At 36.4% G+C, this 25,811-nt stretch overlaps 2 protein-coding genes across 18 annotated transcripts in view; one reads left to right on the top strand and one right to left on the bottom strand.

The window, feature by feature from the left end:
• Nucleotides 1-25,811, bottom strand: part of LOC145686263 (mannan endo-1,4-beta-mannosidase-like) — a 506,707-nt gene that overhangs the window by 95,236 nt on the left and 385,660 nt on the right. The gene's annotated exons all lie outside the window — the stretch shown is intronic.
• The window catches only part of LOC145686267 (uncharacterized), a 223,769-nt gene that overhangs the window by 147,148 nt on the left and 50,810 nt on the right, over nt 1-25,811 (top strand). For 7 of the 17 annotated variants that reach the window (XM_081759394.1, XM_081759392.1, XM_081759391.1 and 4 more), the window contains exon 4: nt 16,553-22,377. The exons of 3 other annotated variants lie outside the window; for them this stretch is intronic. In XM_081759394.1, the coding sequence (XP_081615520.1) occupies nt 16,553-16,821 (269 nt within the window). In that variant the 3' untranslated portion in view covers nt 16,822-22,377. Of the gene's footprint in view, nt 1-16,544; nt 22,378-25,811 lie in introns of those variants that run through there. 7 more of the 17 variants (XR_014131562.1, XR_014131566.1, XM_081759398.1 and 4 more) reach the window with 5 other exon arrangements.

Here is a 25,811-nt window from a genome sequence, read left to right as displayed (position 1 = left end):
AACTTCACGCTTTCTAAAAGTTGTTTAGAAATTCAAATTAAACGGTATAGGTAATTAGTGCTTAATTAGTGCTCTTCATCCCACATGGTCCCAGAATTAGTGCTCAATAAATAAGGGTATACGGGTCATTTGTATTTTTGGGGTAAATGTGAGTTGGTCCAACCACTTCGAAGGAAATCAAAAATTTTCATGTCACGAATTAGTGCTTTCAATCCCGCATGGTCCCAGAATTAGTGCTCAATTTATTCTCGAGATATATTTATTATTAAGATGGTTGGCCAACTTCACGCTTTCTAAAAGTTGTTTCAAAATTCAAATTGAACGGTATAGGTAAATAGTGCTTAATTAGTGCTCTTCATCCCACATGGTCCCAGAAGTAGTGCTCAATAAATAAGGGTATACGGGGCATAGGTTTTTTTTTGGGGGTAAATGTGAGTTGGCCCAACCACTTCGAAAAAAATCAAAAATTTTCATGTCACGAATTAGTGGTTAATTAGTGCTTTCAATCCCGCATGGTCCCAGAATTAGTGCTCAATTTATTCTCGAGATATATTGATTATTAAGATGGTTGGGCCAACTTCACGCTTTCTAAAAGTTGTTTAAAAACTCAAATTAAACGGTATAGGTAATTAGTGCTTAATTAGTGCTCTTCATCCCACATGGTCCCAGAATTAGTGCTCAATAAATAAGTGTATAGGGCATATGTATTTTTGGGGTACATGTGAGTTGGCCCAACCACTTCGAAAGAAATCAAAAATTTTCATGTCACGAATTAGTGGTTAATTAGTGCTTTCAATCCCGCATGGTCACAGAATTAGTGCTCAATTTATACTCGAGATATATTGATTATTAAGATGGTTGGGCCAACTTCACGCTTTCTAAAAGTTGTTTAGAAATTCAAATTAAACGGTATAGGTAATTAGTGCTTAATTAGTGCTCTTCATCCCACATGGTCCCAGAATTAGTGCTCAATAAATAAGGGTATACGGGTCATTTGTATTTTTGGGGTAAATGTGAGTTGGCCCAACCACTTCGAAAGAAATCAAAAATTTTCATGTCACGAATTAGTGCTTTCAATCCCGCTTGGTCCCAGAATTAGTGCTCAATTTGTTCTCGAGATATGTTGATTATTAAGATGGTTGGGCCAACGTCACGCATTCTAAAAGTTGTTTAGAAATTCAAATTAAACGGTATAGGTAATTAGTGCTTAATTAGTGCGCTTCATCCCACATGGTCCCAGAATTAGTGCTCAATAAATAAGGGTATACGGGGCATATGTTTTTTTGGGGTAAATTGAGTTGGCCCAACCACTTCGAAAGAAATAAAAATTTTCATGTCACGAATTAGTGCTTAATTAGTGCTTTCAATCCCGCATGGTCCCAGAATTAGTGCTCAATTTATTCTCAAGATATTTTGATTATTAAGATGGTTGGGCCAACTTCACGCTTTCTAAAAGTTGTTTAGAAATTCAAATTAAACGGTATAGGTAATTGGTGCTTAATTAGTGCTCTTCATTCCACATGGTCCCAGAATTAGTGCTCAATAAATAAGGGTATACGGGGCATATGTATTTTTGGGGTAAATGTGAGTTGGCCCAACCACTTCGAAAGAAATCAAAAATTTTCATGTCACGAATTAGTGCTTAATTAGTGCTTTCAATCCCGCATGGTCCCAGAATTAGTGCTCAATTTATTCTCGAGATAAATTGATTATTAAGATGGTTGGGCCAACTTCACGCTTTCTAAAAGTTGTTTCAAAATTCAAATTAAACGATATAGGTAATTAGTGCTTAATTAGTGCTCTTCATCCCACATGGTCCCAGAATTAGTGCTCAATAAATAAGGGTATACGGGGCATATGTATTTTTGGGGTACATGTGAGTTGGCCCAACCACTTCGAAAGAAATCAAAAATTTTCATGTCACGAATTAGTGGTTAATTAGTGCTTTCAATCCCGCATGGTCCCAGAATTAGTGCTCAATTTATTCTCGAGATATATTGATTATTAAGATGGTTGGGCCAACTTCACGCTTTCTAAAAGTTGTTTAAAAACTCAAATTAAACGGTATAGGTAATTAGTGCTTAATTAGTGCTCTTCATCCCACATGGTCCCAGAATTAGTGCTCAATAAATAAGTGTATAGGGCATATGTATTTTTGGGGTACATGTGAGTTGGCCCAACCACTTCGAAAGAAATCAAGAATTTTCATGTCACGAATTAGTGGTTAATTAGTGCTTTCAATCCCGCATGGTCACAGAATTAGTGCTCAATTTATACTCGAGATATATTGATTATTAAGATGGTTGGGCCAACTTCACGCTTTCTAAAAGTTGTTTAGAAATTCAAATTAAACGGTATAGGTAATTAGTGCTCTTCATCCCACATGGTCCCAGAATTAGTGCTCAATAAATAAGGGTATACGGGTCATTTGTATTTTTGGGGTAAATGTGAGTTGGCCCAACCACTTCGAAAGAAATCAAAAATTTTCATGTCACGAATTAGTGCTTTCAATCCCGCTTGGTCCCAGAATTAGTGCTCAATTTATTCTCGAGATATGTTGATTATTAAGATGGTTGGGCCAACGTCACGCATTCTAAAAGTTGTTTAGAAATTCAAATTAAACGGTATAGGTAATTAGTGCTTAATTAGTGCGCTTCATCCCACATGGTCCCAGAGTTAGTGCTCAATAAATAAGGGTATACGGGGCATATGTTTTTTTGGGGTAAATTGAGTTGGCCCAACCACTTCGAAAGAAATAAAAATTTTCATGTCACGAATTAGTGCTTAATTAGTGCTTTCAATCCCGCATGGTCCCAGAATTAGTGCTCAATTTATTCTCAAGATATATTGATTATTAAGATGGTTGGGCCAACTTCACGCTTTCTAAAAGTTGTTTCAAAATTCAAATTAAACGATATAGGTACTTAGTGCTCAATTAGTGCTCTTCATCCCACATGGTCCCAGAATTAGTGCTCAATAAATAAGGGTATACGGGGCATATGTATTTTTGGGGTAAATATGAGTTGGCCCAACCACTTCGAAAGAAATCAAAAATTTTCATGTCACAAATTAGTGCTTAATTAGTGCTTTCAATCCCGCATGGTCCCAGAATTAGTGCTCAATTTATTCTCAAGATATTTTGATTATTAAGATGGTTGGGCCAACTTCACGCTTTCTAAAAGTTGTTTAGAAATTCAAATTAAACGGTATAGGTAATTAGTGCTCTTCATTCCACATGGTCCCAGAATTAGTGCTCAATAAATAAGGGTATACGGGGCATATGTATTTTTGGGGTAAATGTGAGTTGGCCCAACCACTTCGAAAGAAATCAAAAATTTTCATGTCACGAATTAGTGCTTAATTAGTGCTTTCAATCCCGCATGGTCCCAGAATTAGTGCTCAATTTATTCTCGAGATAAATTGATTATTAAGATGGTTGGGCCAACTTCACGCTTTCTAAAAGTTGTTTCAAAATTCAAATTAAACGATATAGGTAATTAGTGCTTAATTAGTGCTCTTCATCCCACATGGTCCCAGAATTAGTGCTCAATAAATAAGGGTATACGGGGCATATGTATTTTTGGGGTACATGTGAGTTGGCCCAACCACTTCGAAAGAAATCAAAAATTTTCATGTCACGAATTAGTGGTTAATTAGTGCTTTCAATCCCGCATGGTCTCAGAATTAGTGCTCGATTTATTCTCGAGATATATTGATTATTAAGATGGTTGGGCCAGCTTCACGGTTTCTAAAAGTTGTTTCAAAATTCAAATTAAACGATATAGGTAATTAGTGCTTAATTAGTGCTCTTCATCCCAGATGGTCCCAGAATTAGTGCTCAATAAATAAGGGTATACGGGGCATATATATTTTTGGGGTAAATGTGAGTTGGCCCAACCACTTCGAAAGAAATTAAAAATTTTCATGTCACGAATTAGTGGTTAATTAGTGCTTTCAATCCCGCATGGTCCTAGAATTAGTGCTCAATTTATTCCCGAGATATATTGATTATTAAGATGGTTGGGCCAACTTCACGCTTTCGAAAAGTTGTTTCAAAATTCAAATTAAACGGTATAGGTAATTAGTGCTCAATAAATAAGGGTATACGGGGCATATATATTTTCGGGGTAAATGTGAGTTGGCCCAACCACTTCGAAAGAAATCAAAAATTTTCATGTCACGAATTAGTGGTTAATTAGTGCTTTCAATCCCGCATGGTCCCAGAATTAGTGCTCAATTTATTCTCAAGATATATTGATTATTAAGATGGTTGGGCCAACTTCACGCTTTCTAAAAGTTGTTTCAAAATTCAAATTAAACGGTATAGGTAATTAGTGCTTAATTAGTGCTCTTCATCCCACATGGTCCCAGAATTAGTGCTCAATAAATAAGGGTATACGGGGCACATGTTATTTTGGGGTAAATATGAGTTGGCCCAACCACTTCGAAAGAAATCAAAAATTTTGATGTCACGAATTAGTGCTTAGTTTGTGCTTTCAATCCCGCATGGTCCCAGAATTAGTGCTCAATTTATTCTCGAGATATATTGATTATTAAGATGGTTGGGCCAGCTTTACGCTTTCTAAAAGTTGTTTCAAAATTCAAATTAAACGGTATAGATAATTAGTGCTTAATTAGTGCTCTTCATCCCACATGGTCGTAGAATTAGTGCTCAATAAATAAGGGTATAGGGGGATAGGTATTTTTGGGGTAAATGTGAGTTGGCCCAACCACTTCGAAGGAAATTAAAAATTTTCATGTCACGAATTAGTGCTTTCAATCCCGCATGGTCCCAGAATTAGTGCTTAATTTATTCTCGAGATATATTGATTATTAAGATGGTTGGGCCAACTTCACTCTTTCTAAAGATTGTTTCAAAATTCACGGAATAGGTTGTTGGCTTAATTAGTGCTTTTGATTTCACGTGGTCCAGAATTAGTGCTCAAGAAATAAAGGCATACGGATGATAATTAGAATTGGGTTTTAATTGAAGTTTCTTAATTAAGCTATACTTATTCCTATAGAAAATATTCCTAAACATATAGAAAATATTTTTGTAACCTAAAGATTGTTTCATACATTTCATTTGTAGTATCTCTTTTCTTATAAAAAACATGTACCCATAGATGATGTACTGCGACCTTTCTCAGTCCTCGCAGTGCAGTTGACCCTTTTCCTCGCGAGGAAATTTATTCATTGCCCTCACTCTGTTTGGGGTACGGAAACTTGTCTTCGTCCTTGCGTATTCTCCTCCTCGCAGTGGCCCTCACACTCGTTCACCCTCACCCTCGCGAAGGAAGTTGTCTGGGGCCCTTCCTCGCCCATGTCCTTGTGTTGGGAATTTGTCCTCTCCCTTGTGCAATCTCGCCATCCCTCTCGAAGCTTGTCCTCGCCCTCGTGTACCCCCGCACTCGCGTCATTGTGGGCAAAGAAATTTGAGAATTAGGATGGTCTCAAGAGGGTCACCATTGCGAGAATGAACACCTCTGCATGAAGTTACATATTTTTTTATATAAGAATTTGGGTACCAACACTTAAAAATTACTTATTGTCTCTAGGATTTTATAATAACACCGACTCAATGCTAGATATAGTGCCTCGTGTATTTGACCCGAAAACTTTGAACCCCTCCCAACATTTTTTTTGGGGGGGTGCGCCTGGATTTAGGGCTATGCGTTTGACGCCTGTAAGAAAACGTGTCACTTCCAATAGAAGTGCCTACAATAAGAATCGGATAGTTCAACTTAATACGTGAGGATAGTTAATAACAATGAGCAACAGCCTTTGGCGCGGGATGCTCGGGATCGATTCCCGGCGGGAACTTATGTGGTTCGGATTCAGCGTTAAGTTATATGTCCAGTCTCATATAGTCTTGCTGCTGAAAGTGACGCTAAACTCAAATCAAACTAGAAACAATTATCAACATCGGCACCTTTGCTATCTTAGTCAGCGTTTTTCAGCTCAAGAATGTACTATTGAATCAAAAGCAGTTTAACGACATTTTATCTTCATTTAATTTTTTCTCCCCCTCCCCTGCAAAAACAATTATCTGCCAACAGTTCACTTACAACTGCATTAGAAATAGTATTTTATTCTGATTACAGTTGCATTCTGTTATGCATATGCAGCATAAGAATCATCACCATTTGACATCTAAACGCTAATTAGTTTTTAAGTATGAGGTATTTGGAAAGGAAAAGGACTCCATGACTTACATTAAGTAAAACAATATTGTTACTACATGCCTTTCATTGCTCCAACAATTGGATTTGGTTTTGCTACGTTTCTTTATTTGAAACGCTTGAAACGCTAACAGTATTGAAAAATGTTCTGATGCAACATATCAGAAGTTTGCTTAATTTTCAGCTTACAGTAAAAAGGATGAAAGGAAAATTACTATAATATGATGTCTGACAGTGGAAGAAAATGAAAAGAAACATAGACACTAGAGACAAGTAGAAAAAAAATAGATTTTTATAACATAATAGAATATATGAACGATCATAACTTATACAGTAAGTGTAATATTAGCAGTGCAATAACACTAGAAAAAAATCCTTAATATTGGTTATATTTTATGTTACCAGACATACTTCAGAATGCAAATGTTCCAATTCTTATAATACAATAAATTTTCATAAAACGAAGTAGATCATTTTCATTATTCTACATAAAAAGTATACCCAAATTCATGTTATAATTCAGTATCTAATAACGAAAATTAATTATAAAAGTAATAAAAAAGATTTTTTTTATAATACAGTGTTCTCTTCTTTCTTGCCTCGACCATAGATTGGTGGGCAACATGGAAATTTTAAAACTTTTCTCTCCCTTACGAGAGCTGTTTTAATACTTTGATAAGGTCGTAACTGCATCTAGATTCCTTGGTCTTCCTCGTTTTCCTTTTTCCTTTCGCACTATCCACAGGATGATCCAATCGGATTGCCGAATAAGATGGCCAAGCATATTGTTTCTTCTTTTTCCTATTATCTTCACGATCTGTCGTCCTTCATTAAATTCCTTTAGTACGTCTTCACACACACAATAATACAGTACCACAAATAAAATAGTCTTAATCATATTTGCATTTTGTTTGTTTACAGATGATTAGACAAAAATTTACATAAAACATTTTACCCGAGAATTAACCCTCCGTTATAAAGGTAGGTTCGCGCAACGCCACTGAAAGGTGGGGTGTATTGCACCCCATCACCTCAAATAGCTTTGGCTATATTTTTAGCTCATTTTTAATGAGTTGGGATATAATATTGCTATTATATGATTTTACTATTATATTATTGATTGTTTTTGCTTTTTTTGCTTTCTAACCCGTGGAGTCATCTAGTAGTTACAACTATAAGTCATACACCCCATCTTTACGACGGAGAGTTAGGAAAATGTTAAATTATCATATTTCATTCACCAAAGTCACCAATTGAAAACATGTAACTTTAGAAAGACAGACAATACACTGCAAGGGCGCACTTACGGAGGGTCTATCGGGTCCGGACCTCCCCCAAACTTCGTAATTTAATATATACAATATGAAGGAAAGGTAACGGAACTTTTTCTTTACAGATAACCACTAACTCCATCTATTGAAGCAACTTATCTGCTCAACAAAACTGCAATCATGAGAACCGATTAACAGTGTCAAGTTATAGCAAGAAAAGTGAGTGTATCTGGTGTCACCTTGTTACAAAAACACGATGGAGCAAAAAGCCAATATTAAATTTTGTTTCAAGCTACTTAAATCATTTAGACAAATATCGGAAATGATTAAACAAGTGTATGGCGATCGGTGTTTATCTCGTATACGTGTGTTCGCGATTTCGGGACGGTCGTGAGTCCTTGGAAGACGACCCAAAACCAGGCAGACCGGAAAACAAAAATCTGGTGGAACAAGTGCGAAAAATGATCGTATACGATGCGAAATTGACTGTGAGATGGATGGCGGAGGAATTAAATACAACAAAAGACATGGTTCACGAAATTTTACCAAAGGCTTTAAAGAAACAAAAAGTCTGTGCTCGATTTGTTCCGCACACCTTAATTGCTCGCGTTGAACATTGCAAGGACCTGATTAAAACAGCCGGATGGAACAAAACATTCCTGAAATCGTTTGTAACTGCTGACGAGACTTCTTGCTTCAAGTACGACTCGCAAATAAAACTCTACAGTGCTACTTGGAAGTCCCCAAGTTGTCCGAATGTGAAAAAAAATTGCGTTTTCAAAAGTCACGCGAGAAGACAATGTTGATTTATTTTTTGGACGCGTGTCTAGTTAGACCAACCACCAACACTAAAACGACCGGAACATATCTCAGAATTATGGGCTATTTATGGGCTAATTAGTTGCTCTAATCCCAATTTTTGGGCTCCTACTATTTAGCGAGAAATCGAATTCAAAATGGGCGAGTCTAGCTTGATATCAAGCTAGAACCCCCTATATGGTTACAATGGTCCGATCGAAAAAATTCAAACGGGAGAATTATGGGCTATTTATGGGCTAATTAGTTGCTCTAATCCCAATTTTTGGGCTCCTACTATTTAGCGGGAAAGAGGAAACAAAATGGGCGAGTCTTGCTCGCCATCAAGCTAGAACCCCCATATGGTTATAATGGTCCGATCGAAAATATTCAAACTCCAGAACTATGGGCTATTTATGGGCTAATTAGTTGCTCTACTCCCAATTTTTGGGCTCCCACTGTTTAGCGGGAAATAGAATTCAAAATGGGCGAGTCTAGCTTGATATCAAGCTAGAACCACCCATGCGGTAACGATGCTCCGATCCAACAAAACTCAAACGCCGGAATTATGGGCTATTTATGGGCTAATTATTGCTCTAATTCCGAGTTTGGGGGTGTTACCGTTTAGCAGGAATTCTTCATCAAGTTGTGGGATTCGGCTTAACTTCTAGCTACAAACCTAGTGCTATAACACTTCGATCAAATAATTAAAATGCCGGAATTATGGGTTATTTGTGTGCTGGTTAGTTACTCTATTGTCGATTTTGGTTCATCTATCGTTCGCATGAAATCTCATGCAAGATTTGTATTGATTTCTAGATAACATGGGATGATAATTTCAAAGTTGCAGTGTGGAAACGTCGATGTCTATTAACTGAAAATTGATTTATTTGCATTCTCAGCGAATGCAAATATATATCTCTACTAGTAAATCCATGAATTGTCTTTTCACTTTTTTATGTTCATTATATTCATTATGAATAAAGTGGGAGGAAATGGGAGAGCCCCGATAAAATCTAAACACATGTTGTTTGTCAACCACAAAGATCCCTTGGCGCGATCTGGGATCGAACCAGGGATCACACGCACAATCGGTAAACGCTCTACCTCTGTGCCCCCAGCAACGGCGAAGAGGCATTTCTCTTGCACAAAAAATTTACTTAAAAAATAATGATATTTCACTATATAAATTCTATATATACACTACTTACTTCCAAACATAATGAAGATAAACACGTGAAAAAAGAATTCATGGATTTACTAGTAGAGATATAGATTTACATTTGCAGAGAGTGCAAATAAATCAATTTTCAGTTAATGAACATCGATGTTTTCTCACTGCAACTTTGAAAGTATCGATCTTGCATTGTTTGGCCTAATCCTCGTTTCGCCTAACCAATTATCTGACACTTTTATGACCGCCATTTAATGCGAAATAAGGATACTCGTTTGGCCTAATCCTCGTTTTGCCTAAAATGGTGGACCATTAAAAAATCTTGGAGATAAAACTGGAGGGAAATTTTTCGAAAAAAAAAAAATATTCCCTACTATGTGAAGAGCTGAGCAATACAATTAGTTTTCCCATAACTAATTTGTAATAGGACTATTTGCTTTCGGAAAAAATGTTTCGACAATTGTACAGTTACTTTTCCGTTCCATTTTGAGAATATTAATGCCCCCACAGGGTGTATAGTGACTATATTTGAGATGAGAGAAACACAAAAAGTTACACCTGTTATTAATTTTGTTTAAAGGTGAGTGCTGTTCAAAAGTAACTTTTAGTTTGCAGTTTGTTTCCAAATATCTGATATTGTCAAATGGTACTGCTAATCGGTACGTTAAAGGAAATATAGTTTGTGTGTTTCTTCTTATGTAGGTGTAAAAGTTGTTTTATTGTAGTTTTGATGATCTTTCAGACGATTTCATTCCAGTTTCAACGCTTTTTTGAAACTGTTAATGCATTATAGGAGATCCGATTGTGATTCTATTGTAATTAAAATTCGTATGAAATTTGTAACTATTTCGAGCTAGATCTGACAAAAGATCCCTAAATTTGCTCATAACTTAACAATGGACAATTGTGATCGCAATGAGTGATTTGTGACAAATCGCTCCGCTGACAAATTGCTCTTTGGATAATTCCACAATTCAAACATCTTAATGCGTTACTGACAAAGAAAGAAGAAAAATATATTTCATTTCTTATTATTACTTTTGAAATTACAACTTTTGAGTTGAATTTCCACTCGTTTCACATACTACCGGGAATGTCCATAGCATAAGTCTCTGAGATGCACAATGAGATTGAAATCCGGGTTTCTCGGTGGTTGTTTCAGCAGGAAGAAGTTGAATGCTACTCCAAACAGATGGTGGCCAACCGGGATCTGTTACGAAGGTGGTTGTCCTGCTGGGTGAGTGAGTCGGCAGACATATCGCATTTGTAGTCAATTAGTCCCGGTTTCGAGTTCAAATGGAGAACAATTTCTCTCGGATGTAAGGCGAGAAGCGATTTGATTCCGCTTTAAGCTTATGTGACCGCTTCCAGCATAACCCGGTTGTTGTATAATAACACCAAGATGAAACAAACTTATTTCTCTCCATATGTGATATAAATACATACAGCAAATCATTTAAACAAACAAACAAACAAACAAAAAAAGACCTGGTTTAAACTCAAAAAATAACGGGTTTAAACAAAAAAACGGGTTTATTGTTTTTTTTTTCTAAACTGTTTTTGCCAACCCTGCATCGCACCATGCTACTCGTTTTTATGGTCCAGTCACGGCATTCTGTTGCCAGTGTAAAACATTAACCGTAGTGACATATAATGACAAGTAGTAACCTCGTGGGTTATCGGCTTCTGAAGTCCATAAGATGAAGCGAACGTTGTCTACTAACTATCCGGCTGAACCCCTTATTCAGTTGGGTGTCCGTCTTGGCTAAGGTTTACTGGTGTTCGGTGCAGTAAGCAAAGTTATGAAAACATTTTTATACCTTGTTCTCTTACATGTGAGTTTCTTTTTACATTGTTAAATTACTGTAGATTTCCAAATTATGCAGATTCAATATTGAAACCGGAAATATATCTATAACTTACGGCAGTAATAGAGTGATAATGTGAGACATGCAACCTGTTTATCGGAAACTGAATTCTCATCAAAAACGATTTCTCATTATCTCTTACGATTTTTAGTATTTAGGAATCAATATTGAAACCGAAAGTTGTACTAGTTCTTACTTTAATAGAAGACTCAAGCTGAGATGAAATCTATTCTTAAGATTTGGAATCCATACCATAAATCGTTTGGATCGTTAGAGAACGCGTCGATATGTATACGATATATGAGTAGGCCAATGACAAAACCCGTTAAATTCACTTTTTTAAAAAAAATGAGATAGTGGTTGCTCTGGAAACCTTACTTGGAAAGCTATTTTTTCCAAATAGTATTCAGTAGAAAAAGCCATTTAACTAGTTGAAAATTGAGATTGAAATATGTGCCAATTACCAAAACTTGTTAAATCCATCATGGCAACAGATGCAAAACCAGTTAAATCACTCTTCCATATTCAGTTTCATAAACTGTTAAATCCCAAACCTGCAAATAACCTAATGAGAAAAGCAGAATCAAACCCGGTTAATTCCATATTTCAAACAATTTGAGGTTTCGTACTGTATAGGATTAGTTTAGTAATCTGAATATTTATTGCAACTCTTCGTAAATCATTCGAAATTTTATTTGGCAGAATTTGAAGTGTGTGCTTTCATTATTTTTTTACTTTTGGACTGAAAATTGAAAAAAAGAAAATGAAATCTTTAGTTTTACGTCCCACAGTTATGCCAGTTAGCTAAAGGAGACGGTGATGATGAGAAATGAATGAAATGAAGAAAGTGGGAGGAAACGGGAGAAACCCAATAAAACCTACGGTCATGGTGTTTGTCCACCACAAAGTCCACATGGCGCAAGCTGAGATCGAACCAGGGGCCCGAAGCACCGGAGGTGAACGCTCTGCCACTGAGCCACCGCGCACACTGGACTGAAAATGGAGACACTATACGTCTTAACCTAACTGTTCGTGAAACTTTTCTGTGCTTATTTGGTTTTCTTTAATAATTACTAGACAAATGCACGGAAAATCGAAAGAAAACGATACTCTAAGCAGCAATGATCATAATTTTGTTATCAGACAACACCAAAATTGTCTAGAAAACGTACAAGACACATGAAAAACTGGAAACGAAATGTAGCCAAAAAGACAAGGTGAGTGGACTATCTATGGTTAAAAGTCGTTTGTTTTGTATTTCAGGGTAACTCTTTACTTTGAACAGAACATTGTTGGATTAGGTTCTTCTCTAAACGGTCTCTTCAGCTTCAGCAGAACCTGATTCTTAAAACGTCTCGTGTCAATTATCATTTAAAATTATAAAATGCTTCTGGTACAACATGTTAAAAAATTTTGCCACTTATTTACCATTTCTAATTCTCTTTCTGCCACTGTTTTGCTCAAACTCAACATTTGCACATTTTGTTTTGCTATATTTCAAATTCAAAAATGGGGTAATTGGCAAATTAATATTCACCCTATGTCAGTCCATAAAAGGGTTACAAACTCTTCCAAAATATAGTTATTCAGTTTAGAAATGTATAGGCCTACAGATAGGTATAATTAACTCCGCTTGTAGTTACGAAGGGTTTGACGATTGAAAGCAGCTCAAAGCTCACGTTTTACAAAGAGGTTTTTGAGAAATAGAAAATCGAGAAAATGGTGATGCACCAGAGGACGACGGCGATATGGATTTCCATTTAGTAGATGATGATGGAGAGGAGGTTACATAATTCAATTTTTTGCACATTTGGATCCATTGTTTTCAATTTAGAACAAAATTAATGTAGCATTTATATATCCATATTCATTTGTGCTAATCTTGTGCAATGTATAGTTGATAATAAATTCCACCCCACCCCACCCCAATATTTTAGTAGGCATAATACTGATTTCTGACTCTGACTCCCTTTCTTTTTCATAGGTTTTGTATCTTGAGCCTCAACAAAAATGGCCGCTCGTCCAGATACAAAAGCTGTTATGTCCATTTACATACGCAAAACCTGTTTAATCCAAACTATTTCCTTCAATAACGTAATTCACAGACTAGTGTGATTATACAGCTTTCGACAGACAAACACTCACATTTTTCTTAATTTTTTTAATGTTCTCTAGTTTCTAATGTTATTTTACAATTATGACGTGTTTAAACAGTTGTTCTCGATTTGTCACAAATTATAAAATTTGAATTTAACGGGTTTTAATATTCCCCTACTCATATATATTCGTATATATCCATGGTCCTAGTAAATACATAAAGGAGTTTTGGTAATCCTAACTCCTCGAAAATAGTTAATATAATATTAATCTATATATTTTGCATTTCTTAATTCTTTATATACTAGGGAATTTTCTCTTATATAATACCCTCTAGTTGAATTTCCACGATTTTTTCATTGTCCGCCATTTTAGGCGTAACGAGGATTAGGCCAAACGAGGATCCTTTTTTCGCCTAAAATGGCGGACACAAACCTTATCATTTATCTGTCATAAAAGTGTCAGATAATTGGTTAGGCGAAACGACGATTAGGCCAAACGTGGCAACACGGAAAGTATCATACCACCTTATCTAAAAATCAATATCAATCTTGCATGAGATTTCTTGCTAACGATAGAAGAAAAAACTCGACATTAGAGCAACAATTTAGCATGCAAATAACCCATAATTTCGACGTTTTGATTCTTTTCATCGGAGTATTATAGCCCTAGGTTTATTGCTAGAAGTTAAGCCAAATCTTACAATTTGATAAAGAATTCCTGCTAAAAGGTAGCAGCCCCAAACTCGGAATTACAGCATCAATTAGCCCATAAATAGCCCATATTTCTGACGTTTGGTTTTCTTCGATTCGAGATGTCTAACCGTAAGAAGGGTTCTCACTTCATGTAAAGATAGACTCGCCCATTTTGATTCCGATTTCCCGCTTAAAATTAGGAGACTAAAAATCAGGATTAGAGCAACTAATTAGCCCATAATTCTAGCGTTTGAATTTTTAAGATCACACAATTGTAACCGTACGTCTTTTCTTTTAGCTTGACTAATCAAACACTAATCAAACAATAACTCTTAACGTGAAAATTTCCATTTTCTTGTAAGTGCTTAGGACAACGTCATATGTACCCCAAAAATAAATATGTCGCATATCTACTTACTTATTAAACAAAAAGTCTGGGACCTCGCGGGATTGAGAGCAAAAATCAGGTACTAATTGCTGACATGAGAAACTTTTATTCTTTTCTAACAGTAAGTAGTTCGGCAAAATTCACATTTACAACAAACGTACATATGCCCCGTGTACACATATTTATTTAGCACTAATTCTGGGACCATGTAGGATGAAGAGCACTAATTACTTATCCAGTTTAATTTTAATTTTGAAATAACGTTTAGAAAGCGTGAAGTTGGCCCAACCATCTTAATAATAAATATATCTCGAGAATAAATTAAGCACTAATTCCGGGACCATGCGGGATTGAAAGCACTAATTAACCACTAATTCGTGACATGAAAATTTTTGATTTCTTTCGAAGTGGTTGGGCCAACTCACATTTACCCCAAAAATACATATGCCCCGTATACCCTTATTTATTGAGCACTAATTCTGGAACCATGTGGGATGAAGAGCACTAATTAAGCACTAATCACCTATACCGTTTAATTTGAATTTTGAAACAACTTTTAGAAAGCGTGAAGTTGGCCCAACCATCTTAGTAACCAATATATCTCGAGAATAAATTGAGCACTAATTCTGGGACCATGCGGGATTGAAAGCACTAATTAACCACTAATTCGTGACATGAAAATTTTTTATTTCTTTCGAAGTGGTTGGGCCAGCTCACATTTACCCCAAAAATACATATGCCTCGTATACCCTTATTTATTGAGCACTAATTCTGGGACCATGTGGGATGAAGATCACTAATTAAGCACTAATTACCTATACCGTTTAATTTGAATTTTGAAACAACTTTTAGAAAGCGTGAAGTTGGCCCAACCATCTTAATAAATATATCTCGTGAATAAATTGAGCACTAATTCTGGGACCATGCGGGATTGAAAGCACTAATTAAGCACTAATTCGTGACATGAAAATTTTTGATTTCTTTCGAAGTGGTTGGGCCAACTCACATTTACCCCAAAAATACATATGCCCCGTATACCCTTATTTATTGAGCACTAATTCTGGGACCATGTGGGATGAAGAGCACTAATTAAGCACTAATTACCTATACCGTTTAATTTGAATTTTGAAACAACTTTTAGAAAGCGTGAAGTTGGCCCAACCATCTTAATAATCAATATATCTCGAGAATAAATTGAGCACTAATTCTGGGACCATGCGGGATTGAAAGTACTAATTAAGCACTAATTCGTGACATGTAAATTTTTAATTTCTTTCGAATTGGTTGGACCAACTCACAATTACCCCAAAAATACATATGCCCCGTATACCCTTATTTATTGAGCACTAATTCTGGAACCATGCGGGTTGAAGAGCACTAATTAAGCACTAATTACCTATACCGTTTAATTTGAATTTTGAAACAACTTTTAGAAAGCGTGAAGTTGGCCCAACCATCTTAATAATCAATATATCTCGAGAATAAATTGAGCACTAATTCTGGGACCATGCGGGATTGAAAGCACTAATTAAGCACTAATTCGTGACATGAAAATTTTTGATTTCTTTCGAAGTGGTTGGGCCAACTCACGTTTACCCCAAAAATACATATGCTCTGTATACCCTTATTTATTGAGCACTAATTCTGGGACCATGTGGGATGAAGAGCACTAATTAAGCACTAATTACCTATACCGTTTAATTTGAATTTTGAAACAACTTTTAGAAAGCGTGAAGTTGGCCCATCCATCTTAATAATCAATATATCTCGAAAACCAATTGAGCGCTAATTCTGCGGTCTTGAGCACTAATTAGCACTAATTAAGCACTAAATCTTGACATAAGTTTTTTTGTATTTCTACGATGTGGTTGGGCCAACTTCACGCGACTAGAAAAGTTGAGTTTGATTTTTAAGGGTGATGGTACACAAACCGATAATTAGCATAGGATTAAATTGTTCGTAACCGAACTTGGCTCTTGCACGATATTTGGTTAGCCATAAGGATGTTTAAGTTAGAGTGAATAGGTTTGTAAAATCATATTTTTGATAATTTCGTATCTTTGTTTCTTTATAGGATGGCAGATGAGGTTAATGAAATGAAGTCAACTACTGAAAATTGTGAAAACAATTACTGCATGCTTGCACTAGCGGAATCAGTAATGTCACATGTATGCGAAAATAGATGGGAAAATCACCTACAGTTATTAGAGGAAGCTGTTAACAATTGTGAAAGAAAAATGCTATATGAGCACGAAGAAAAAGAAGAAAAAAACGAAAAGAAACAGAACAAAATAAAGAAGACAACAACGGAAACGAGAACGACGAACTGCTATGGGGTCTCTTCCCGCTAAAAGGGGAGACTGAAATTAATGTGATTATACCTGCGAAAAGGGTTGAAACCATGGAACGCCTCCGTTTAAGGAAGAGAAAATATGTATAAAAAGTAACATAGGGTGAGTTCGCCAATAGTCGACCGCCATCCAATAGTCGACCATTTTTGCTTACTATTGTGTATATAAAATATATCTAATGCCTTTTGGAGCGGAAAATGATTCACGATAAAGCTTGCATCATATACCACCAATGACAATCATTGTTTCCCTCTCCCTTGGCCAGCTGGTCATCTTTCACCGATAAATTTCGACGTATCTGTAGAATTACGACTCAGGTTCACAGTTTAAGACAGCGTGTAATGGGAATCTTGTGCACCTATTGTTTTTAGCTTTTCTGAGGATATAGATAGTACGTGAGGTAAGAAATGTTTTTGTTACATAACTAAGTTATTCTAGAAGCTGTACAGTATAATTTGTTAATAACTGGAAAGTATTAAATAAAAAAAAAATACATGTTAAAATGTGGTCAGAATTTGGTATTTTTTCTTTCCCATACAAACCAATTGTCGACCAAGAGTGGTCGATTATTGGGTTATTTGAGAGTGCGCTAAATTGCTTCAAGTTATTTCCTGTTTGGTATTAAGATCTATTTTTCAACATGCATGTATAAAATTTTTGATTTCGTGACATATTCTAAAAATCGACCGCCTGTTCCTCGTGTTGGTCGACTATTGGAATATTTCTTGCCACCTGTCGACCGCACTGTTTCATACTATGTTTCGCGTTTTGCTGACTGGAATTTGTTCAGTAACTTAGTTGAAAGTTTCTTCTTCTGACGATCTACTATTTCAATGTGAAACTAAGTTTATTTTTTACACGAGAATAAGAAGCCCTCCTCGCTGGTCTAATGGGTATCACTCGGGCCTTTGGTGCTCTGTGTCTCGGGTTCAATTCGAAGCGGGAGAGCATAAAACGAATTAAAGCGGTTCGAATATTACTATAAACTGTAGGTTCACGTCTCTACATAGTCTCGATCCTAAGAAGAGACGTTAAACCATAATAAACAAAGAAACAAGCAAACAAACGAGAACAAGAAGGATTTCCTGTACGTCTACCACGTCTCCCTGAATGAGAGAAATAATAATAATTTCTTGGAGGCAGGTACCAGACACGTTGTCCAGTGCCTAGCCTGCTGGATTACGAATTGGGAATGGAGAGATGTGCGGGTTGAAACCCCAATGCCGGTCCTTCTGACAGATTTCTTAGAGGTTTTGTCAGTTATACCAGGAGCATGTCATAATGTTACCTACATAATAGGCTCTGGCCGACATCTTCCCTCATCCTTCTCCCTCCCCTATCCCGTCCTGTACCATAAATGCTTAAAGGACGTAAATAAATTCAACAAAATGCAGGTAAGTGTTAACGTATGCTGCTTTGTAATAAGGTCCTGGGTTCAATTTTCCATGGGAATACAATTGGTTCGGAGTTCACGTTAAACTCTAGGTCTCACGTCATTAGGACGTCATCATGATCCGATTAATGGCAATAAAAAATATCGATTCACTCGGCTCAGGTTTTTTCAGGTCAGTCTAGGGATGGCCAGACGGATCCGGATCTCGGATATCCGGATCCGGAATTTCGGATCTTGGATCCGGATCCGGAATTTTCGATCTTGGATCCGGATCCGAAGTTTCGAATATTGGATCCGGATATTCGGTTCCTCTATCCACACCCGAAATTTCGAAGCTCAGATTCGGACTCCTGATTTGAATATTTTAGGCCTTAGATTGGCCCAGAACTAAAATATCCATATGTATAAAATTGACTAGGTGAATTTTATCTAACTCAGTGGGAAGACAATTCAATTTAAATGACAAAAGATTACATGAAAATCTCATTTTCACATTTTTCTGGGTTAGACCACTGTTGCGCACACCCCATCATTTAGTCTTTAGTATATCTTTAAACGCTACAAGTATGCCACTTTCATCTCAAGTCAGTAATTGTATAGATCTGCCTTTTGTTATATATTAATCGAGTTAGGATTAAAACTCGATTGTTTGTGAGACCTATAATATTTTCAGAATGAGTTATAACGTTGAAAAACTGCATAGTAATGCTGCATATTTTCTTTGTGCCACATTGGAATTTAATGTAGTCTATCTTATATTAATTCAATGATCTGAACTCCTGCAGCATTACGCTAAAATCATGGATGTCTTTGAATTTTCGTCATTATTTCTATTTTTTATTACGAGCAAAATAAATATCATAAGCGGCATTTTACATAACATATAGACGCAGTTCAGTCAGTTGATTGCAAAGCTATTACCTTTCTAAGACACTGGCGGCTTTAGGACAAAATCCACGGCTTTTCCATAAAATCTTAAATCTCTCTATATAAAAAGGGCAAAGTCCTGAGTGAGTGAGTGACAGATCACCGTACAGGCCAAATCGCTTAAGCTACAAACGTGAAATTTGGACAGTTTATAGGCTTTGTGACGTAGGATACTACTAAGGAAGGACTTTGGGAAATTCGACGAGGAAGGGGGGAAATGGGGTGGAAAATAATGATGATTCTTGACGTTAGATACTTCAAATTTGATATTTGGGTTTCTCATTGAAAATAATTTGATACTTGTTAAAGTGCTTTTTGATATTTAAATTAGAAGGGGCAGGGAAGATGTAGAAAGTAAAAGAACGGGTGGTAATTGCAATTATTGCAATTAGTATAATAATATGCCTATATCTTGGAAACTTAAAGGGTTAGAAACATGGAATTTGGTATTTGGACTTCTCACTTAAAATAATTAGATACGTATTTCAACGTTTTTTTGATATGTGGCCCAGAAGGGAAGAAAAAGGGCGAGAAGAAAATTAAGTGGAGATTAGAATTATTGTATTAATATGTTCAATCATTTAAGGTTAGAGACTTGAAATTTGGTATTTGCATTTCTCATTGAAAATAATTTGACATGTGTTTCAGTGTTTTTTGACGTTTTAGTAAAAAGGAAAAGAGAAGAGATGGAAAGGAAAGAAGGTGGGGATTGTAATTATTATAATAACATGTCGATATCTGGGAACCTCTGAAGGTTAGGAGCATAGAATTTGGTATTTGGACTTTACATTTGAAATAATTAGGTATGTACTTAAGTGTTTTTTGATGTTTGTCTTAGAGGGGAAGAAAAGGGGCGGGGAGAAAAGACTTTTATATCTCGGAATCCTGGAATGTTACAGAAATGAAACTTCTTATTTGAACAAAAATTCGTTATGAAATGAAATCTTTGAGTTTTACGTCCCACGTTTATGCCGGTTAGGCTAAAGGAGACGGTGATTATGAGAAATAAATGAAATGAAGAAAGTGGGAGGAAACGGGAAAACCCCGAGAAAACCCACGAGCACGATGTTTGTCCATCACAAAGTCCACACGGCGCGAGCTGGGATCGAACCAGGGACCCCAAGCACCGGAGGTGAACGCTCTACCACTGAGCCACCGCGCCTCCTTAAAAATTCGTTATGTTTGCAGGCGTATGATGTGCGAGGCCGTAGACCGAGCAAATGTGTGGGCTGGGGGGAAAGCCCCCATGTACTCGCACTGAAATTCGGTATGTCTCGGGATACCGGAATGTTATTACATACAATTTGATATTTGAACTGAGATTCGGTATGGTTGTAGGTTTACGAGGTACGAGGTCATAGGCCGATCAAATGAGATATCAGAGGGTCTAAGGGCAAATCCCCAGACATTTCTTTTTAAATTGATTATGATTAGAGGCTTTAGTGGTGCGAGGCCCTAGTAACGGGGTCTAGTGGCGAAGCCCCCAACTAGCCGAGGTCTATTAAGTACATAAATGTATTTGCGTAATGACTGGAAATTGCATGTATGCCTGTGGACAAAATTGCATAAGTAGCCACGAGAAATGACAATCCTTTAAGATAAAAATTTTAAAAAGCTACCAAAATGTACTCTTGAATGAGTTGTATATTATGTTTGCGCAGGGCCGAATCCAGAACGGACTCCTGGAGGGGGCGGATGGATTCTTAGGGGGCGGTTGGAGATGCTAGCAGTGAAAAATTACTTAGATGATCTGAAATTGCCACAAATTACTACTAAAGTACACTGTTAATGGTGGCGCTGGGTAGAGGCGAACGACTTTTCGCCCTCCCCCTGCATCCGCCTATGTGTTTACATGAATGATATAGCTCCTTATACAACCTATGCAGAGTTAATAGTAGTGGATTACTAATTACAAAGATACGTGTTACTGCTCGAGGCTCCATATGGTATTTTGTATACACATACAGTACATTAATACATTGATTTTGATACATTAATTGCCATTTAGAACTTCATCTCTACTACAATTCTTAATTCTAACTGGAGTGGTACGGTCACAGAGAAACGTATTTTTAAAGAAAGAAAAAAATCTCATCAAGAGCAAGAAAAGGAAGTTGCTCCTTAATTTGATTTGATCTATATTTTATGGGCTGTTCTATTAGCAATGGCCTAGCCCATCACGACTAGGAAATGGCCTCATTCAGTGACCACAATAACTCAGAAAGAATTAGAAAAGTAAGCAGCCTGAGTCTAATGAAGAAGCTTGGGCTTGAGATTAAGGTTTTGTAATATGCCATTACAGTCAAATGAAATTATGTTTTAATAGGAGGGTGCCCGAAATTTTTTGCACCGACTGTACTTGACGTTTAACAAAAAATTTCTGGCTGTTCATATAATTCGTAATATTGTTCATTATTCTATTTCAAATTAACATGGAAAAACTGTAAAAAATTCATTAGGAGTTATAGTTTTGGGAATCAATACCTTTATTTATATTTTAAATTAGTTATAAGTTTTGCATATGTACATGTAAATGGATTATTACAATTCTTACGGTGTCAGTGCTATCCGAAAATATAGATCCACTATTGGACGGAACTTTCCAGATCAAATAACCAATCTAAAATTCGACGGAATTTTCAGGACCACCCTTCACCTCTCTTTTAGATACCTAGGTCCTTCTAAAATCTAGTTTGATCCAGATTTTACCAAATTTTATTCGCTTCAAAGCCCCACCGCCAAAATGCTTAGTTTTGATTGGATGATAAACCCACGCTATGATATTAGGGCGCAATTATTCCATTCTAAGCCGGAAAATCTTGTTGACAACAGCCAGATTTCGATCGTCGAGCTTAAAAGGTTGCAACGGAGTGAGAAAACTGCGAACAAGGTAATAGTAGGGAGTTTTTTTTTACCTAAAATCGTTGGAAGTCTCTAGGAGCCAAAAAACTATTAAATGTCATAGTCAGAATTGGACTAAAAAAGCTGAAATAGTAAGTGCAACAGTGACGCCATGTTTTCATCTGCGGATCGCTATGGACAGGATTCAACAGTAGTGTGATTTCCGTCTTTCTTTTCCCAAAACCGGTTCAGAAGATCAGTGTTTCCCATCGTATTTCTACCTCCCAATTTTCCTACTAATTGAGGGTTACAAGACCTGTCCATGATAGATTTGTTTATGTAGTAAGTGAGTGATTTTTTTTTTAATTACATACATGGCGGTATTTAATTTTGTGGTAGTCAGTCCAGTAATCACAATGCACGTGTAAATTTCAGTAAGGGCTCCTATCTGACTCCCAAATTGGGAGTACGGCTTCCAGCGGGATGAGTTGAATATTCAGTTTGTTCCGGGTTCCTGCCCCTTCAGGGCAGGGGTCCTATTGCTAGCTAATACTCCGATATGTCCCCTCAGGGCATCGATTAAACAGGTTGATTTCAAGAATGTGATTTAGTAAATAAAGGGCCAGTTGGCCCTGTTCATTTCTTTCCTTCCGTTACCTTTCATAGAGCCGATTTAACATGGTAAAATCGAAATGATTTCTGTGTATATTTATTAGTATAACATGTATTAATGTAGTGTGTAGTATGAATGTGGCATGATGTGTCTTGTAGTTCGAGTAGTATGTGTATATTTGTAATGTAGTATCAGTGATAGTGATAATTAAGTGATGAAAGAGTGTGTTGGACAGTGTAGTATTTACTATGCGATAAATTTTTATTTTTTCCGTCATTAAGTGAACGTAATATAGTATAATAATTCCGTGTACAAGGTCACATTCAGTTGTTCAAGGGTTCATTATATCGTCGCTAGCCCTAGTGTCAGAAGTCAGTACTAACCGCCATTCTTCCGTCGAGGTGCTTAGTGATTTAGTTTTCATGAAATTGACCTTTCTTTCCGAAATAAAACCTAGAAGGTATAATTCACAGCCCATATGAATGTACAGTTAGGTCAAGTGACCCAAAATTAATATATTCTGAAAATTTCAGCATTCTGTATAGTCTAGAAATCTAAATATTTAAATAAATAAACAATACGTAAATTTTTAACAGAAGTCGGGCGATATGATGCTAGTTCTTCGCTTTGAAAATATATTAAATGTCCATTTTTCTTCGTGGCTGTAGAATTTCATTGTTGATGCAGAATTTTATAAACATTAGACATTATCGCAGATAATTCTATTTTCAGTGAACATACATAGGATTTTTTTTCTTTCGTTCTTAATAAAGCTACCAAGTATTACATAGTATTGTGTGTGTGTAAAAGAGTCTTGGGTTCGAGTGAGATTGTCGTGCGGTGATCGGAATGGGAAAATGTTTGTAGTGATTATAGATTTTAAAGTATTATGATGAAATGTGTAAATAGGCTGGGCGTAGATAGAGGAAACAGGGTGTTTGTGGAATATAGCGTCGTGGCAAATGAATATTAATGTGAATATGAATATTAATAAGTATATGAATATTGTAGTAAATGAATATAGAATATAGGACACCCATATAGTTAAATATATAGTAGCCCAGTGAATACTTCGCCGCGTGTTGATATAGAGATATTAAATAGATACGTGTAGCTACAAACATCTCAGGTTCTGACCCCTGCACCATAATATCACGCGGACCGGAGGGCGATATATAGTCGGACTACGGTAATGCTTCGTAGTTTTATGTGTCATAATAGTAATCAACCATAGTAATACAATCTGATAGAAGGGGTAGCATCATATAATCGCTGACTAGACATATTGAATAATAAATTATGAAAAGACAATAGTAGTTAGACAACAGGGCTGTAGTGAATCATATCTTCTGGTCGGTTTTAAGAATAGAATGTACCACTCCGTGAGATTTTTTTTTTTTCTTTTCCCTTCACGTTACCTACTCGGGCTGGCTTGCAATGTTCATGGAGGCGACAGCTCTGACAGGGTTACAGAATCAAAACAGTTAATTGTTGAAATTTATTAATCGCGTACCCGGATGTCGACCCCTAGTCCCTTTAAGTATTTTCATTTCTTTTCTTAGTTTAATTAGACGAGGGAAATTAACGACATCCCAGACCGTGGCGTGTCTGCGCGGGGTAGCTATCGGTGAAGTTTGGCAATAGAAATCACCGATCCAAAATTCAGTTTATTTAATTTTTTTTTATTTTGGCAAATCACTAATTAGGGATATCTTAGCTATTACTCTAGTTTCATTACTGTCCTCGAACCTTCTTAGTTTTTCTAAGGGGTCGAATATTTTTTTTACTTAGAGATTTCAAAATTGGGGACGAAGTTATCAGGTCCCTTCCCCCTCTCCTTTTATCCTGCTGGTCTGGGCCGGATACGGGGATCGGATTTCAATCTTACAAACAAACTCTTGTGGGATTGGGATCTGATGGACACAGAACTTGCATCCTTGGCAGCAGGGCGCCCCCTTGAGTCTGCGTATTTGAGTAGACCACCCCTTTTGGCATGTTAAGAATATTTTGGCTATGGATTTTGTTGAGAGCGAAATTCGACTTCTAACTTTGTAGCGTTAGTTATTTCTCACTTAAGTCTTTGGCGCCCCTATTCTTCGTCTTCCTTCTTCTCTATCTCTCTCTCTGTCTTCATTTCATCAAGTTTTTTTTTTAATTTTTTCAACCTTCCCCCCCCCAAGATTTTGAACTTGTTACTTACGATTTATTTAACGTACAACTCTGATCTGAAATTACCAGCTGAGACGTTGCAAGACACGATTCATGGATAGAGTAGATAATGATTGGGTCCTCCATCACATTTTGACCTATCGCTGAAATGAACAAAGACTTAGTATTTGACGACACTTCGATTACGTTCTTTCACCGTCGTTCCTCTTAAGTTTTTTTTTTAATCCGTTGGTCACTTTCCTTTCTGTTTTGGTTTTCAATTACTTTGTAGTTAACCTGGGCCCAGAAATTGTATTTTGATTTACCTAGTTATATCTAGAAATGCTCTGTGTTACGTGCCTGCCTTCCAAAGTTTTTTTTTTTTCATGATTTAAGCACGAATTGAATATATAAAAGTGAAAATTTATAGACGCGCGGTATCAGATAAAATTTAATTTGTTTCCAAATGTAATGTTGGAAGTCATTTGTTTTCTTGGACAATGTTGCAACCTTGAAAAAATTTTATTATTGGGGTGATTAATTTAAATGTGTGCGCATTTATTATAAATATATATATATAGAGAGAGAAATAAATACTTCGAAATGTATGTGTAATTAGTATGTGAATATGATGTTAAAGTAAAAGTATGATATTAAATGTATTATGAATATATGTAAGAGCGCTCGTGTCAGTCCCCCTAAAAAACGTGTATTGGTTGCTATAGTTTACCAGAAGTCTTCCGACGAATTTAAGAATGTAGATTTTGTTAAGAATACCGCCGTGCACTTAAATAATTTTCCTTTTCTTCTGAATCAATGTAAGTAATAACCTCTGTACTTATATAATGGCATGCATTGGAAAAATATCGGCAGGTCTAAACGTAACCCCCATCATAACAAATCTTATCCCTGAACAATTAACCTAAAACCATTGTGGAAAGTGTACCTTGAATCCGTCTCACCTTCATGTGTATCCTGTGACTTGACCAGTTTTTTTTATCCTCAATTTGAACCATCATACTCCGTACACCTGTGGAAGATCAATTTTTTTTTAATCCGAACCATGTA

The sequence above is a fragment of the Thermobia domestica genome, chromosome 5 (assembly GCF_964235325.1).
Source record: "Thermobia domestica chromosome 5, izTheDome1.hap1.1, whole genome shotgun sequence".
Taxonomy (NCBI): Eukaryota; Metazoa; Arthropoda; class Insecta; order Zygentoma; family Lepismatidae; genus Thermobia; species Thermobia domestica.
The sequence above is the reverse complement of the archived record's forward strand: the minus strand, read 5'-3'. Positions and strand labels throughout refer to the sequence as shown.